The 16,437-nt window shown below is 42.3% G+C and overlaps 1 protein-coding gene across 1 annotated transcript in view; it reads right to left on the bottom strand.

Moving 5' to 3' along the window:
* adamts9 (ADAM metallopeptidase with thrombospondin type 1 motif, 9) overlaps window positions 1-14,449 on the bottom strand; it is a 33,699-nt gene extending 19,250 nt beyond the window's left edge. Inside the window, exons 1-12 of the mRNA XM_061727853.1 lie at window positions 14,093-14,449; window positions 13,220-13,647; window positions 11,656-11,818; window positions 8,859-9,211; window positions 6,119-6,202; window positions 5,894-6,018; window positions 5,640-5,680; window positions 5,451-5,556; window positions 3,822-3,968; window positions 3,246-3,387; window positions 2,002-2,106; window positions 997-1,142 (exon numbers count right to left, since the gene is read on the bottom strand). Coding sequence (XP_061583837.1) covers window positions 997-1,142; window positions 2,002-2,106; window positions 3,246-3,387; window positions 3,822-3,968; window positions 5,451-5,556; window positions 5,640-5,680; window positions 5,894-6,018; window positions 6,119-6,202; window positions 8,859-9,211; window positions 11,656-11,818; window positions 13,220-13,647; window positions 14,093-14,189 — 1,937 coding nt within the window. The 5' untranslated portion in view covers window positions 14,190-14,449. The remainder of the gene's footprint in view (window positions 1-996; window positions 1,143-2,001; window positions 2,107-3,245; window positions 3,388-3,821; window positions 3,969-5,450; window positions 5,557-5,639; window positions 5,681-5,893; window positions 6,019-6,118; window positions 6,203-8,858; window positions 9,212-11,655; window positions 11,819-13,219; window positions 13,648-14,092) is intronic.
* Window positions 14,450-16,437: the final 1,988 nt, after the last annotated feature.

Consider the following 16,437-nt stretch of genomic DNA (forward strand, 5'->3'; position numbering starts at 1 on the left):
AAAGAGAGAAAGACGGGGAAGTAAGAGAGCCAGCGCTGGACTACATCACTTCATAAGCTCAGTGGATCTTTCAGGATGGATTTTTCCCCCCAGTGGATTTATAACTACAGAGAAATTGACTGCAATCTATAGATATATCCATTCCATGTATTTGACGTTAAGGTCTTAACTATTGATTCAGATTTTGTTTTTCCAAACACTGATCAATTGCATTGAACCAGGGACAGATAGCAGAGGCCTCTGCACGCGTGCTCTGCTACCTTTACTCTGAGCTTCTCAGCCTCTGGCCATGCTCAGCAGTGCTGTTCTCTAATGACTGTTAAGAGTGGATCTGATGTCCCTCTACTGCTTATTTTCACATTACGGGCTGTATAATTCTATCTTTGGGTCACTGAAGTGAAAAAGTGGGACATCAAAGGCAGGCTTCCTGGTGACATCATCATTATGATATGCTTACTGACCAGAAAACTGCTTGAGATTACCCAGGGCTCTACGCTGATGTACTTTCTGACCCTGCGCCTTGAATTGAATTTCTCAGGGCTGTTCATATGATCTATTGGCTTTAGGGAAAACACTGGATCTGCACCAATATCGCAGATAAAAAGACAACCTGGTCAAAAAACAACCAATTCCATTTACTAGAACCAATAACTCTGCTTTTCTACTCGTATCATCTACCTGCACACTTCCTCTCTCCTCTCCTCCATCACACCCAGAGTCTGTGAGTGTTTTTCTAGTTCATTGTCTTTGAACGGCACTTTCTTCTTTCGTCTATGAATCCAGGATGAAAGGCAGCGATCAAGGCAGCCTACGTGATGTCTGCATTTAAGGAAACGGCCCAGTAGGACCTGCTATCTAGAGAGCCTGATATGATGGATATTTGCTATGGAAAGACTCCCCTTGAGAAGGTTTGATCCATGGAACATTGACTTTGGCAGCTAAGATAGAGACAAGGTCCACCAAGCGTGCATGACTACAGAGAAACGGGCCACTCACACGGGTCGGTTGCATTCGCGCATAGCGATCTTGATTCCGCCACCACATGTCCGCGAACAGGTACCGAAAGGACTCCAGACTCCCCAAGCTCCTTCCACGGGTGTGGCGTCAGGCTCTTTGACGATGCACAGGCCGTGCTTGCAGTGCTGCAATGGAAAAACAGGTAGGACTGAGGCTTATCAATGAAAACACCATACACAGAAGGAATAGAAGAGATTAAGGGATTTAAGCAAGCAGAAGAACAAAGTTAGAATCCTATCCATGAATCTGGCAGCAGGTCTGTCTGTCTCCTGGGCTTTGATGCTAATCTGGGAGAAATTAGTGTTACACATGGAAAAAAAAGGGGGGACTGAAGAACATATCACACAGCTGTGTTTGGGTGGAGGGGAGACTAAAAAATGTTATGCACAATGAATAAATGCTCAGCTCAAAACATGACAGTGTTCAACAAACAGGCTTCACCTTCCCCCTGTGTGGTCTGGCAGGGCATGGCATGAGGGATCGGCTCAGACACAGAAAGGTTTAGCATGTGTGTGCAGCTGGCGGAGCGTGTGGATGTCAGGTCCCCTCACTCTCACTCAGAGGAAGCAAACAGTTAGAACCACCCGAATAAAAACCTTGGCCGAGACAAATCATCCCCCGGCCTCATAAATGCTGGCGTCGACAACGTGACCGTGGGTTTACACGTTCCAACTGCAACTGGATTCTTGGCGAGTGCTTGAAAATGTGTTTTCTTTTTTCATTTTGCACTAATTTTAACACCTGTGAACAATTTCATGGTCATGAATCAGTGGAAAGGTGGCAACATCAAAACCAAACAAGGAAACACGGTTGGAGTTGTGAGATAATAGAGCCATGTGAGTATCAACTGGAGTCCTGTAGAGGGGGAGAAATGCTGCATTGATACATTCATCCTCAATTTTAAGCTTGTAAAAGTAAGTTTTAGTCTTACTGTGTTATAAAAATGACGTGTTTTAAAGGCAGGGGTCCTCGTTTCACCCTTACCTTTCCGTCGGAACAGTCAGTGCCATCTGCCCATGGCATGTGCTGCGTCCTGCAGCCGCGCTGGGCTCCCTCTGGACTCGTGCACCACAGCCTCCTGCACTGAGTCTGTCAAGCACACACAGGCACGTGCATTCAGCGGTAACACTTAAAACTGCAGTCACAACAAGACAAGGCGCATGAATCTCATATTTCCAATCAGAAACTTAATTTATGTATCGCTGTCTTTAATACAGGCAGCTTCAGCATGTGTTTCTCAGCCTCCACCGTCCTTCAGGCTACTCATCATTATTATTACTGTGTAGTCTTGACTTTACTGCATTATTCATCTAAAAAACAAACTAAAAAACATATATATTTGTTTGATGATTTCAGAAGGAGTCCATTTCTGATGATATTCATGATTCATACTAGGGCTGTTCGATTAATCGATTTTAAATCGTAATCGCGATTATGTAATTAGAACGATGTTAAAACATGAAAATCGTAAAATCGGTTTTTCACTTTTTTTTTTTTTTTTACCTTGTCTGCACACATATTAATGATTGATACCATATTAATGATTGATGGAAATACCTCTCAATACCTGCAACAAGTGCCCCATTACACACCTTTACCTCCTTCATGGGTTGCATTATTATTTAGCATGCAAAGACCCAGTTTAGTTTAATTAGAAAATGTTTATTTAATTGGAAATATAACTTGCTGCATGTTTGCAAGTGCTGATTTGCTGATTTTTTTTTCAGAGATAAAACTTTATATTTTATTATATTTTTTAAACCTTTTTTTCAACTTATTTTACAGAGTTTTGCACTTTATTCATTCATTTTTGGTTTAATAAGAGCAAAGTTTGCACTTAAAGCCCAATGGGGCAAATGTTCAATAAAAAACAGCATATTTGAAATCATTTCTTTGCCTTTTGTCAATTCACAAAATAATCGTAATCGTAATCGAAAATCGGATTTTGAGAGAAAAAAATAGAGATTTAATTTTTGGGCAAAATCGAACAGCCTTAATTCATACTCATGATTATTCCAAGTTATTACATCAATCAGATAGTGTATATTGCATTTATATGTGCTGTTGTTTGAAGTCCTATCAACATGATGTTTAACTCGGCAAAGTGACTTTAAAAGTTTCAGTTTCAGCAGAGAACCTTGGTAGCACTTAATCATAACTCGGGGCTTCCCTGAGACATGGCACACTGGCAGCGCGACAGTTTGAACCCTCGCTCTGACGCCACTCACCATATAAGGACACACCTGCGTCCCCGGGCCAAATATCAATTCGCACTGTTGATTGACATTGTATACCCGCCCGGGCAGCTGCTGCGAGAGACTGTACGGCCTAGAAATGGGCTCGTCGAGCAAGCACTCACCATATCCTGTGCTATTAAGAAATAAAAATAAAATGACTTAAAGAAAAAAGGAGAAAAAACAAGAGACACAAACAGACAGAAAACACACTCAGTACAGCGGGAGTGGTCATTTTTCTGTATACACATCTTGACGTGCTTCTACTTATATTCAACTAGCTTTAAAGAGTAACTTGTGATCACTAAATCTCAGGGATGGAGGGTGGGGAGGGGTTAGGGAGAACACCAAATATGCCTTGTACTCGCTCCTGAGCAGGAGCTCTTGGCAGAGAGGAGACGGAAAAGCTGCCGCAGCTCTCAGCCTTGATCTTCCTTTTATTACATCTGAATTTGGCCGTTGCAACCATAAAGGTAACTGTGTTTGTGTTCATGGAAGCACGCTCATGAAATCTGTACAGCTTTGAAATAGAAATGTTGTAAGAGTGATAAACAAAACAGTATGACATACTCGAGGAACTCTGTGATGTACTTCCTGCTACACTTGGACCACATCCAAGGGTTTGTGTTGTAATTAAGCGTGGGAGCCATCACGTGTTGTTGTATCTTAGCTCCATCCTCCTTACACTTGTTACTGTCATCGTGAGGCATGTTGAACCTGGCAGGGAACAGGGAGGAAAACAAGCTGTCGATATATAAAGGCTTGCACCGACAAAGAAAACGTTACTTTTCCAAACAATCCTGCTAGTTCTGGGTTTGCAGCAAAAGCTACACAAAGAACGATAAACACCTCCGTATTGCTTCTGGGCGCCACCTTAATGTCGCCATGTCCTTTTGATTCTCAAAGGAACAGAGAGGATCATTTCAGCCTCATCTTTTGTATTCAAACATCCCTTTTCAGCTGCCACTGGAAATAACGCAGCGCTTTTGTACCGCTGGTCCGTAGGGCATTTGGAAAGAAAGGGGCACGATATTCAATCGTGTTAAAACTGGGAGAAAAATTCCAATGTAAAGAGTGAGACTAAAAGAAAAGCCGCCGTGGGGGGAACGGAGGCAATCCCCGTTGATGGTTCACAAGAACAGCATCACACTGCCTGCTACGGAGCTGCCCGCCTGACAGGGACCAAATAACACCCAGCTTTGTACTCAGGCATGCTATCACAGGTTGATGCGGATAAATGTGGAATTCAATAATCCCACATTTTGTTTAGGGTTAGGTAGGAAAGTCTGTTAGCGGTGACGAGGGCGGTTATGGTCCGTAACAGTCTCCACTGTACAGGGCTAATGGCCCCCGGCTCAGGGTGACTCAGGACTTTGGCCGATGGCGAGTTTGCACAAGGGCAACCAAGCAGTTGCAAAAAATGTAAAACAGTCATTTCTTTTGGGGGATCTGGCTCAGGCCACGTTTACACATAGCTGGGTATTTACAAAAACGGATATTTCCCCCTCTATGTTTTGAAAAATACCATAATTTACACGAACCTGCATAAATACGCTGGTATGGTGCTATGAGCAGCCAAACCTACAGGGGGCAGTGTAACGAGAAGGATAAAGTCATGCTAGCCAATCAGAATCCTGGAAAAAAACGTCAACAAATGACACGAGTAACTTCCAGTTACTTCCAAGATGGAACGAGAGTCGTTCGTTTGGAGTGACAGAGAAGTGGAGTTACTTTTAAGTGTGACTTTAGAATATAAAACAGGTAAAATACAAGAAAATATTGACGGTGGCCAAACTAATTGTAAACACAGGTCGCACACATGACATGACATGACATGTCGCATAATGTGGCGTTCTGAAGAATAAATGTCAGTTTCCCTTCTGTTTTCAGAAATGATAGTTTTTGGTGACTTTGAGCTTCGTTTTCGTGTAAATGAACGGCCAAAACGCATGAAAACACCACCGTTTTTGCTACGTGTAAACGGGGCCTCATAATATACATCAAACCATCACAAAATAAAGATCAAAATTAAAGTATGTATAAAGTGCTGTGTTGTCCAAATGTCTAACATTCTTTGGTTCGCATGTGTGAATCCTGAGCCGGACGTTTGAAGCTCTCCCAATGTCTAAGGTAAGCCAAGACCTTCACGTGTTGAGGGTGATCTGGTTCAAACAACCAGCAGACATCTGCTCCACTTACACATGGCCCAGCTCGTGGGCGATAGTGAAGGCGGTGCTGAGTCCGTTGTCCTCGCTGATGCTGCAGCTCCTGTACGGATCGCACACCGTGCCCAACTCTGCCAGACCTGAGCAACGAGAGACCGGCTTCAGTCTTCCAAAAACACTGCCGTCACGTCCTTCCCGACACGACCACCGCGTGTCCACTTACCCAAGGTGTCACACTTATCCCTGGCTCTGCAGATGTCCTGCCTGTGGGGAAGATGAGGACATTAGGTCATTGTCATACGCAGGAACATCTCTCCTATTTTGACATGATCTGGGTTTTCACCACGTCTGAGTCTTTGATCAACCTTTTTTTGTGTACTGAACATGTAGTTTATTGGATATTTGTACATTTCAGAGACTTAGAAGATCATTTATGGTGTACTGCAGAGGGTGAACTGCTAGGTGTTTTCCTCCCACCTGGTGATGAGGATGGCGGTGTCATGATGTGCGTGGTGGTTATCGTCCAGTATGTTCTGGCTCTGCTGCCAGATGCAGAAGTTCTTTAAAGTGGTCTGTGCATTAAATGAAATGACGGGACCTTCCTGAAAAACATTCAAAAACAGATGACCTTCCATTAAAAACAGTGTACAAATCTTTATATTCGTGTTGACGGAGATTAGGGAACAAAGATTGCGCTCTTACCAGCTCGTTGTTTATTATCACTAATTTCACTATCACTACATTAATCAGGTTGCCGATGCTGGGGTCCTTGTAGATGGAAGAAACCTTAATGTAGACAAATAAAACAAAATGTTACAAATCATTTCAACCATAACACTGGTTTTAAAGGACATATATTATGTCCTTTTTCAAAGGCCTGTGATTCCTGAGGTACTAGATAGACGTTTGTGACATGGTTTTGGTCCAAATAACAAAGAGATAGAGTACAAAAGCAAAGCTGCTTTTAGGCGTCATCCACGCTGTGCTCCTTCTTTAAAACTGGTGTTACAGCTTTGTGCTGTCCAGATCAGCGCTGCAGCCAATGCAGCATAATATGAAGCGAGGTGGAAATGAAGATGGGTAGGCCGGATATTCTACTCTAATCTAGGTATTTGATGTCACAGTACACCTCAAATCTGAACTAATGACACTTAATGATACTTAATGACTAGGGCTGTCAGTTTAGCGCGTTAATTAGATTAATTAATTAAACTGATAATTAATGCGTTATGAAAATTAACGCAATTAATTATGAGTGGCAAAATGCGCGAGTATTTTAAATCTGGCCTATTGAGGGACCCGTGGGCCACTTGGCAGTGGCAGGTCACTTCCCATCTGCTGCTAGTCAAACAAACAAAGCAGGGTGACAGATGTGGACGCGACTCAGGTGAGTGAGGCCAGCAAATCTTGTCTAAGTTTATGTATAAAAAGAAAGAAGAAGGGACTATCATCAACAATGCGGTGATTTGTACATTTTGTAAAAAAGAATTTTCCTATCACCAGAGCTGCTCCAGCCTGAATTATCATTTAGACGATAAACATGTCAGGACAAGTTCCACTGTAAATGTTACAGGTACTAGTACTTGAATTGCTGTATTGAGTCAGCTTTAGTTTAATTTTGAATTGAGAGTCTGCTTAAGTGCCTATTTGAGACTAAGCCTCATTTTATTTCAGAATTTTATTTATTTAACTGTATTTGCATTACATTTTTGAATAATGCACCTGGCCTAATTGGTTTGCTGATGTGCTTGAGCTTTTTCTTTTGAATTTCATTTATGAAACACACTTCACCAATAAAAATGTGGATTTCAAATCTTGTCTTCTTAGTGTATTCAATTGATTAGTCATGCACTGCAATTTTGCAATGTCCTAGAATTCTAATTCTTTATTTGGGGACCTTTAGCAGATATAAGATTAAAATGCGATTAATTAGATTAATTAATTATAAATCCTGTAATTAATTAGATGTATTTTTTTAACCGCCTGACAGCACTATTAATGACACTTGGGGGATTTGAAACAGAGAGACAAGGTGGTGTTACGGCTGAGTTTTTGAGTTATTCATAACTTGTCAGCAAAATCTTTGCTTTCATAAAGCATCTCCTTTAATGATAATTGAGGAGATCATTATGAATGTCTTTTAAAAGACGCAGCTGCTGACTCAGGGACTTTCTGATTCTCTGTCTGTCTGCAGTTTCAAGGCAGTATTAGAGAATTTGCATGAGTGGAGGATCAAGCTGATAAAGGCCTGAGCCCCTGAGGAGATGGCAGCCTTTGCCAAGAAGAGAATAATATAGGCCATCTCAGACTCCCCCCTGAGGAGCGGCAGGCCCACAAACCTGTGGAAGCTGGCATTTGAAGTGGCTGATAATGTGTGGTATTTGTGACATACCTGCGCTTATTCTTTTAACATTCATCAAGCTGTCAGACAAGCTTATCCTCAAAATGCCCTCTCTTTCCTCTGGCCTTTTGAAAGAGCTGTTTACCCGTGCCCTGGCCTGCCCTTTCCCCTCCCACAAACCCTCCTCCAGAGGCTCGCGGGCCGACCCGGCGGCACAAAACAGCAGAATTAAACAGGTACATACGCGCTATATACTAAAGCACACGTATGCAGCCGTCGCTTCAAGTGAGTTCTTGTGAAAAGGAGAGCGGGATACTCCCACTTTCCATCCACCTAAACATTGGGAGTAGGGCTGTTCGATTAATCGATTTTAAATCGTAATCGCGATTATGTAATTAGAACGATGTTAAAACGTCAAACTCATAAAATCGATTTTTCACGTTTTTTTTTTTTTTTTTTTTACTTTGTCTGCACACATATTAATGATTGATACCATATTAATGATTGATGGAAATACCTCTCAATACCTGCGACAAGTGCCCCATCTGAGAGGCTCTTTAGTGTAGGAGGGGGCGTTGTAACATGCCACCGGGCATCCCTCAAGCCAGATGCCGTAGACCGGCTCGTGTTCCTTGCAAAAAACTTGCAAATGTGAATAGCAAATGTAATGACTGACATTACACACCTCTACCTCCTTCATGGGTTGCATTATTATTTAGCATGCAAAGACCCAGTTTAGTTTAATTAGAAAATGTCTTGTTTTATTTAATTGGAAATATAACTTACTGTATGTTTGCAAGTGCTGATTTTTTTTCCAGAGATAAAACTTTATATTTTATTATAATTTTTAAAACTTTTTTCCAACTTATTTTACAGAGTTTTGCACTTTATTCATTCATTTTTGGTTTAATAAGAGCAAAGTTTGCACTTAAAGCCCAATGGGGCAAATGTTCAATAAAAAAACAGCATATTTGAAATCATTTCTTTGCCTTTTGTCAATTCACAAAATAATCGTAATCGAAAATCGGATTTTGAGAGAAAAAAATCGAGATTTTATTTTTGGGCAAAATCGAACAGCCCTAATTGGGAGCGGGGACTTACAATAGACATGAGTGTGAGGATGTAGTGCTGGAGGTTGCTGCCGTGATGCTCCACCATTTTGTTGTCGGCCACCAGCATGACTTCAACAAAGCGTGGGTAGGAGAGGAAGCGCTTTGATCTCCTGTGAGGTCCTGAGTCAGTGCTGCTATCGTTTGACGGTCGAGTGCTAGCACCGATGCGCTCTGATGTGAGCGAAACTTTGCCGGCCAGGCTGGCGGTCAGAGACTCCAGGTCGCCGAGGATCCCCGCGCTGACCGCCGGGGCCGCGTCGGAGACGGCGGCGACGTCGGCGACGACCCCGGGCCCCGCCGGCCCTCTCTTCAGCTTGTGTCTCTTATGTCTGTGTTTGTGTCCTACAGTGAGAAGCCAGAGGGAATGAGGCGTGTAAAAATATACACAGATGCAGAGCTGAAGTGAAGCACATTCATTCATTAAAAAAAAGGAAAAAAAAAAAAGACAAGATATAAATCACTGTTTGTCAAGAGGATGTGGTTACAATTAAGCTACAGTTGTGGTTTATGGTTTCAAAAAATTTAGATGCATGAGGTGATTTCTCCGTCATGTGTATTGCTGGTCAAAAAAAAAAAATGTGCTGACAGATGACGGCAGTAGATTTTTTTTCTCACCTTCCCCTTTGATAAAAGGGTAGAGAAGGGGTCAAAGAGTTCAGGGAAGGTAAGCTCTATCCCTGGAGCCCGGCCATAAAAAAAACTGGGCACGTACACTAATGAGGCAGCTTAACAGCTGAGCAGCAAAACCTTTTTTCAAAGCTGCTTTTAGTCGTGACGTGGCAACGAAGCCCCTGATGGCCAGTTCTCTTTTCAGCAGACCCCTCTATACGTGGATCTCTATTAGTGCAGCAGCGCAGGTGTCAGAGTGAGCTGTAGGAGTCTGGTTCATCAGTGGAGGTCCCTGTAAGCATATAAGGGAACTAAAACGGGATGGAAATTACGGCCGTGTGATAAAAGGAAGTACACCCTCTTCCAGTTCCTATGGATCAGTAAGACCTAATGGAAACAATCTGCTCCAAACCAACCCTGGAATTAGGTGAAAACAACTTAAGATGGATAACATATGAAATGATGACATTAAATCTTGTTAATGTTTATTTGACAAAGCCAAAACCGAGAAGTCGTGTGTGGAAAAGTGAAGTATCCCAGAGTATAAAAGACCGTCTACATATAATCTGGAGTCCACCATTCTACACTCACGACAATCACCAGTCTTCCCAGGAGTGGATATCCGGGCAAGTCCACCTTGGTCGGACAGTACAATTCTCAGACGAATTGTGTAATACCCGAGGGGCTTCAGGTCCGATTCAACCAGGCTCAGTTAGCATGTTAAACGTTAAAGGTCATGTCAGCGCGATTAGAAAAAGACTGAACCAGTATGACTAGTTTGGACACAGAAACTTTTTCTCTCCAAAAAGGAAATGGGAGCTGGCTTAGGTTTGCAAAGTAGCATCTGAACAACATCAAGACCCCTTGAACAATATCCTTTGAGAAAAACAGGTAATTTTACAGAATGTTAAGACTTGGACGGGACCAGCTCATTTTCCATCATCATTATTATTATATCCTAACGGGTAAAACCTTAAAACTGAGAGAGGCTGTACGTTATCACACAACGTGCAAGCTCAGAGCCATTACATCAAATCAGGTGCACATCAGTGCACTTACAGTATGAGCTCGGAGCCTGTCAGGCACAATGCACAAAGAAACCAAACATCTGCAAAGCCATCTCCAGCACACAAAGAGCAAATATTTGCACATTTATTTTCTTGGTTTTGATTATTTGACTGTTTCAAGTTGGCATCACTTTGCTATTATTACAGTTTACACTAAATGCTCATTGCAGTGGGTCTAACTTTCTTATCAAAAAAGCAGAGGAAGTACAAGAGTCAACAGGAAGTTCAGCCAGTAAACTGAGATGGATGATACAGGGGTGAACTTCCAAATGATTTTTCCTGTGTGAGAGCTGGAAAGCTTCCTCACTCCTGTGCTGCAGCTGCAGCTGCAGACGCTGTGCGATGCACTGTGTGACGTGATCCAGCCAGGATATTTCTGTCCCAAGCTTTTAGCATATTCTCATTTATCCAAGGAAATATGTTTAAAATACACTGAGCTAATTCATTAATATCTATACTGTAAGGAAGAAAGATTCTTTGCAAGACTTTGAAAGATTCTTTCTTTCTTTTTACACTAAGGAAAAAAGCCCCTCTTCTTCTTTAATTGCCTTTCAAACTGCTGTAAGACATCCCGGCATGTCCATACGTGTTGGCGTGCACTAATGAATCCAGATTAGTTGCTGTAACATCTCGATATGTCTGGTTCGGTTGCATAATCGGCTCCTGTTGCAGCTGATAGGGAAGACTACATGACTCTCAGAGATCAGACCTGATTATGTCCATGAGAACCAGGCTCCGTGAACTTACGCTCACATATGACAAGTCTCTGTTCACAAACCACAAATATCCCCTAGAAGAGCTAAATGAACTCGAACCAACCACATGCACACTGTTTTTAAACACAGCAGCTGGGAGGTCCATGCTTGCAGGCAGCGGTGTGGGGTAATGCCAGTAAGAGGTTGAGGTGTGACTGGAGCAGATATTTAGGTCAGCTGTCTGTTGAGGGCACTCTGTGAGTGGCGAGGTTAACACTGATCGTAGACAGATTGTACAGATTGACAGTGTTTTTTTTTTTGATTGAATGTGTGGAGATAAGAGTGTTGCACCTAATGTGGGGACTTGTCAAACTGTCAAAGCTGCACGAAAACTCATCTTTGCTATGCACCGCACCTGAAGTGTCACACACTGAGGTTTCCTCGGATTCGCGTTTCTCGGCTGCACGCTTCCTGTACACGATATGAGGTTTGGTGTGCTCCTCTTCGTAGTGTTCCCCTTGATAGCTATGTAGGGGTTCCACAAAGTACTCCCCATCTGGAGACCTGAAAGTGCCAAGCTAGATAAGGGAAAAAAGAAAAAGTACACAGCAGTTAATCTCCATAAATCTAGTTTCTGCAAACACTTATTCCTCTGTAGAAATCAAGATGAACAAACACAGAAGAAGCTGTAAAATGAGACCAGAGGCCGTATGTGTCAAATATATTTGTCCAGTGAGCTGACTGGGTTGCCACGCTACACTAATTGAGAGCAATTTTTTTACATATTTATAGCAAACAGCAATGAAGTACAAATCCTGACAGCTGCTAAGTCATGTGCTGACAAAAGTGCTCTCATAAATAGATGAAGCCGGGGAATTTGCGTGCGCGTAGGAATTATCCGAGGACGGGAGCGAAAGAATCAAAGCTGATCTGTGATGTGTATCAAGAAAACACTGAGAAGGTATGTTCTTAACAAGCGTGTGAAAGGCCCGTTACATGCGCTGTAAGAGGCACGTTTACCGTGACTGCCTAACTTGGAGGTCTGTGATGTTTCAGATAGGGTGAGAGCCAAGCCGTGCACATTTGACTGCTCGTGCATTTGCTTTGGACAACCATAATAGTCGTGGTGGGGGGGGGGTTGTATTTCTAAATGTGAACATTTTTTCCTTTCCTTTCATAGTGCTGGACTGTGGTGTACCGAAAAAACATCCATGTCTGTTTTACAATGGATATCGTCAAAGCTTTTAGACAAATAAACCCCTAAATGTCAACGTTATTCCCTAAAGCTCTTCTCCTTCCCATTTGATTAAAAGTGGACCCATGATTTATATCTGTTACGTCAACGTGGTTTCTTTATGAACAAACTGAGTGCACTTGTGATCCCCAGCGCAACTCATGGCTGATTTATGGTTCCTCGTTACACCGACGCAGACCCTACGCACGTACGGTGCGCGTCGCCGCGTAAACCTACGCCGTAGGCTCTGCGTCGATTTAACGCGGAACCATAACTCAGGCTTCATACTTGAACACATCAGCAGTCCTGGGAGCTGGAATCACGTCGTGATGACGTCAGCACTGCCCGTGCTCGTGCGTAAAGACGTCACCGACTACCGGGAGACCGTGTGGAAGGAAGCTGTTACTGACCGTTAAAAGTGAAAACAGCCAATGGATATAGAGATCAGCACCCGATAGGGACTTTTGAGATCAAAAATCAAAAAAGGCAGCGCAGTTCCACAATATCTACACCGCTTTTAACTTCTGCGCGCCTGTCTGTCTTTCAGACTGCAAAAAAAACACGCTCCGAGCCGCGATAATAAAGTACGCCTGGTTATACCAAAAAAGGTGGGCTGCGCGCAAAGTTTGAAATGACTTTTTTCATGGCAAATTTTGAGGGGGAGCCATTCAAGCCTTGTGTAAGCAGTTAATGGCTCGTAAACACAATCACACAGCCGGTTCAGACCGTGCGTAAAAAAACTCACCAGTCCGGAGCACAAACTGATGATCGCGGCGTGTTGCGCCTGTGCATTTACATGTCCTCTATAGAAACAGTGCCTTAACTCCGTATCCTCTTCTTCCTCCTCTTCTTCCTCCTCTTCTGCCCCCGCATCTTCTGCAAAACCCGTGTGTGTGTGGTTATCTCCTCGGTTCAGCCCGAGGACGCTCACAGTGTAGAGAGGTGCGATAAATCCCCAGTCCAGCGTCAGGTTGAGGTGATAGCTCTGTCCGAACGCGCTGATTCTGTAGTGGATGTTCGGCGAGGCCCAGTGGTCCGTGGCATTACCGGCGTCCTCCTCGGTCGCCACACTTCGCCTTTTTCTCTTGAAGTGCACGCTGGTTGGGAACTTGTCACCGGCTTCATTAACCCGCACCGGTGTTACAATCTCATACGCGCCGATCTCTTCTTTTACTGCGGAAAAAGAACAAGGACACACAAGGAATGACAATGCAATGAAAAAAAGAAGAATCCCCCCCCAGAAAAAAAAAAAAAAAAAAAAAAAGTTTGTCTGCACTTGTACTACGAATCAGCACGTTGATGTGTCAATGAATAGATTATGATGCAGACTGGGCTCCTGATCTGAATCTGTTGTTTTGCAGGAAAAAGGTCATTGGGTGCACTTTAGGCATCCAAAAAAGACCGGGTCCTTGGCACTGAAAACTCATTCATTCTCATATATATATATATATATATATATATATATATATATATATATATATATATATATATATATATATATATATATATATATATATATATATATATATATATATATATATATATATATATATATATATATATATATATATATATATATATATATATATATATAAAAAGTTAGAAGGGTATACTATACCTGTGCTTGAATTCAACAGCAGTCTCCCCGTAGATGCAACTACATTCAAGAAATCAGGGAATAGTAGGAACCCCAAGCCCCAGAAGAGCACATGCATGATTGTCCACGTTCAAATGAGAGAGAGGCAGTATTCCTGTAGAAAGGCTGTGCTCCTGCAATGACTCCGGGCTTTCCTCCTCCGCTCGTCCGCCTGCAACATCCAGTTGTTGTTATTGCCCTCGGCTCTTGAGTAGCTGGTTTGCGGCCGGGGAAGAAGAACACTGCTGGGACGAGAGCGCTCCGCGGAGTCCCTGGCGACCATGCATACTGTAGAGAGAGGGGTGGGCTTGCTCCAGCAGAGGAGTGCGCTGGTGCTCCAGCCCGTGAACCAGCTCTCCCCAGCGAGGGGCGGGATCTGCACAGCAAGGTACTCCGCTACATTGAAATCACTTCCGTTATATATCCAGTACTGGAGTTGAGGGGGGATGAGGGGGGATGGCATCCCCCCCCTGAAATAAAAACGGTCAAAATCATCCCCCTTGTAAAACTGTCATCCCCCCTTTCCATCCCTTATGTCATTTCATCAATTAATGTGGTTTTACTGCTATTTTAACATTTAGAGTCATCACCAGAAAAATAACTTATTTGACAATTTTCACCTGTTTCAAGTAAATTTTCACTTGAAATAAGTAGGAAAATCTGCCAGTGGGACAACATTTATCTTCTTATTGCAAGCAAAAAAATCTTGTTCCACTGGCAGATTTTTCTACTTATTTCAAGTGAAAATTTACTTAAAACAGGTGAAAATTGTTGTTTTTTTCCAGTGATGAGTCTTGTTTTAAGTGTAATGAGATTTTTTTTACTAAAATGAGACATTTTAACTAGAAATAAGACAAATATTTTTGTTAAGATTTTGAGTTTTTGCAGTGATTCATTTTACTTATCCTGTGAAGGACAGAGTCATATTGATAAGTTCATAAAACTGTTTTTTATTGTTGTGTTTTGATGTATTTGATGTAAGCCCAGTGGATATTTAAAGCTTACAGAAGGCTGCATTTAACTGCTGCTATGTCATTCCTGCAGTATTTCTGCAGGTGTTTTGGTCACTGCTATTATTTGTAATATATTATATTATTTGTAATCAGCACAAATTATCTGTCCCCATATGATAAAATCCACCATCCCCCCTGATTCTTTTTTACAACTCGAGTACTGTATATATCACAGTGACAAGAGCGGACACAACTTTGTGTGTGCACTTTGTGTGCAAGATACAAAGTGAGCAGTTGCGGTGGGTCGCATATGCAACCGTCCCCAAAGTCAAGGTCCCTGCCCAGCTGAGCTTAATCTGACTAATATCAGTTGTGAATTTTTTTGCCAGAGCTGAATTAGGTTTTTCTGGTCAGTCTTTGTGGAGAACAGATCAGTGACCATGACAGTGAGGTGGGGCCCATATAGGAAATGCCTGCCCTGGGGCCACAGGAGAGATAATCTGGGCTGTAGACTCTGAAGTTCATGGGATCACAGAGTGACAAAATTCAATCTGGCAAGCAGTATAGCCATATACAGTGGTGATCTGTGTTCTTAGAAAAAGGTGATGGAAACGTTATTGTGTGGGGGATAATGATAATGGTTTTAAGAGCTATAGCCCCCCCTCTGGAGAACAATGCAGCAGGCTGCATGGAAGCCTTTGTAGGTGCTTCTGTTATGTAGAAGATCAAAGTAGTGCTCTGTCCAGTCTGCTCGCCTCCTTTTTTTTACACACACGCACACGTGCACACTCTCACGCCTCCACACACAGTATAGCTATAGAAAGAATGAGACTTAATTGTTCAGCAAGCCTCTTTAGGAGCTATTGGTGCAATGTCACGAGCATGTTCATTAATATTCCATTAACAGATCAACATTAGCTCATTAGATTCTGGATAATGATGTTAATGAAGTCCTTCCGAGAGCTAGACATGCTCTCAGTTTAAGTGAGTTGAAGTTACATCCAGACAAACTTGTTTCATTAGTTAGCTCATTAGATACTGGATAATGATGATCAAGGAGTCCTTCAAAGAGCCGGCCAGTGCTCTCAGTTGAAGTTAGATCCACATACATGTCAGTTTCATGGCATGCCATAAAAATATATTTAAAATACTAACAATGACTATGAAGGCAGATGAAATAAACACAGACATTTATACACACATAGAGTTGCCCCTTTTTAACACACTGCTCTACAGCTCGGCTCTGCTTTATGCTAAATAATTTAAATAGTTTATGTCATTTGTCCATTTGAGTTTTCATTCATCTATTTTCAAACATAAAAAGGACCAGAAAATTATTTTATTATTGCCCAACACTAAAGAGATCCGAAGCTT

This window comes from Cololabis saira, chromosome 8 (assembly GCF_033807715.1).
Source record: "Cololabis saira isolate AMF1-May2022 chromosome 8, fColSai1.1, whole genome shotgun sequence".
Lineage (NCBI taxonomy): Eukaryota > Metazoa > Chordata > Actinopteri > Beloniformes > Belonidae > Cololabis > Cololabis saira.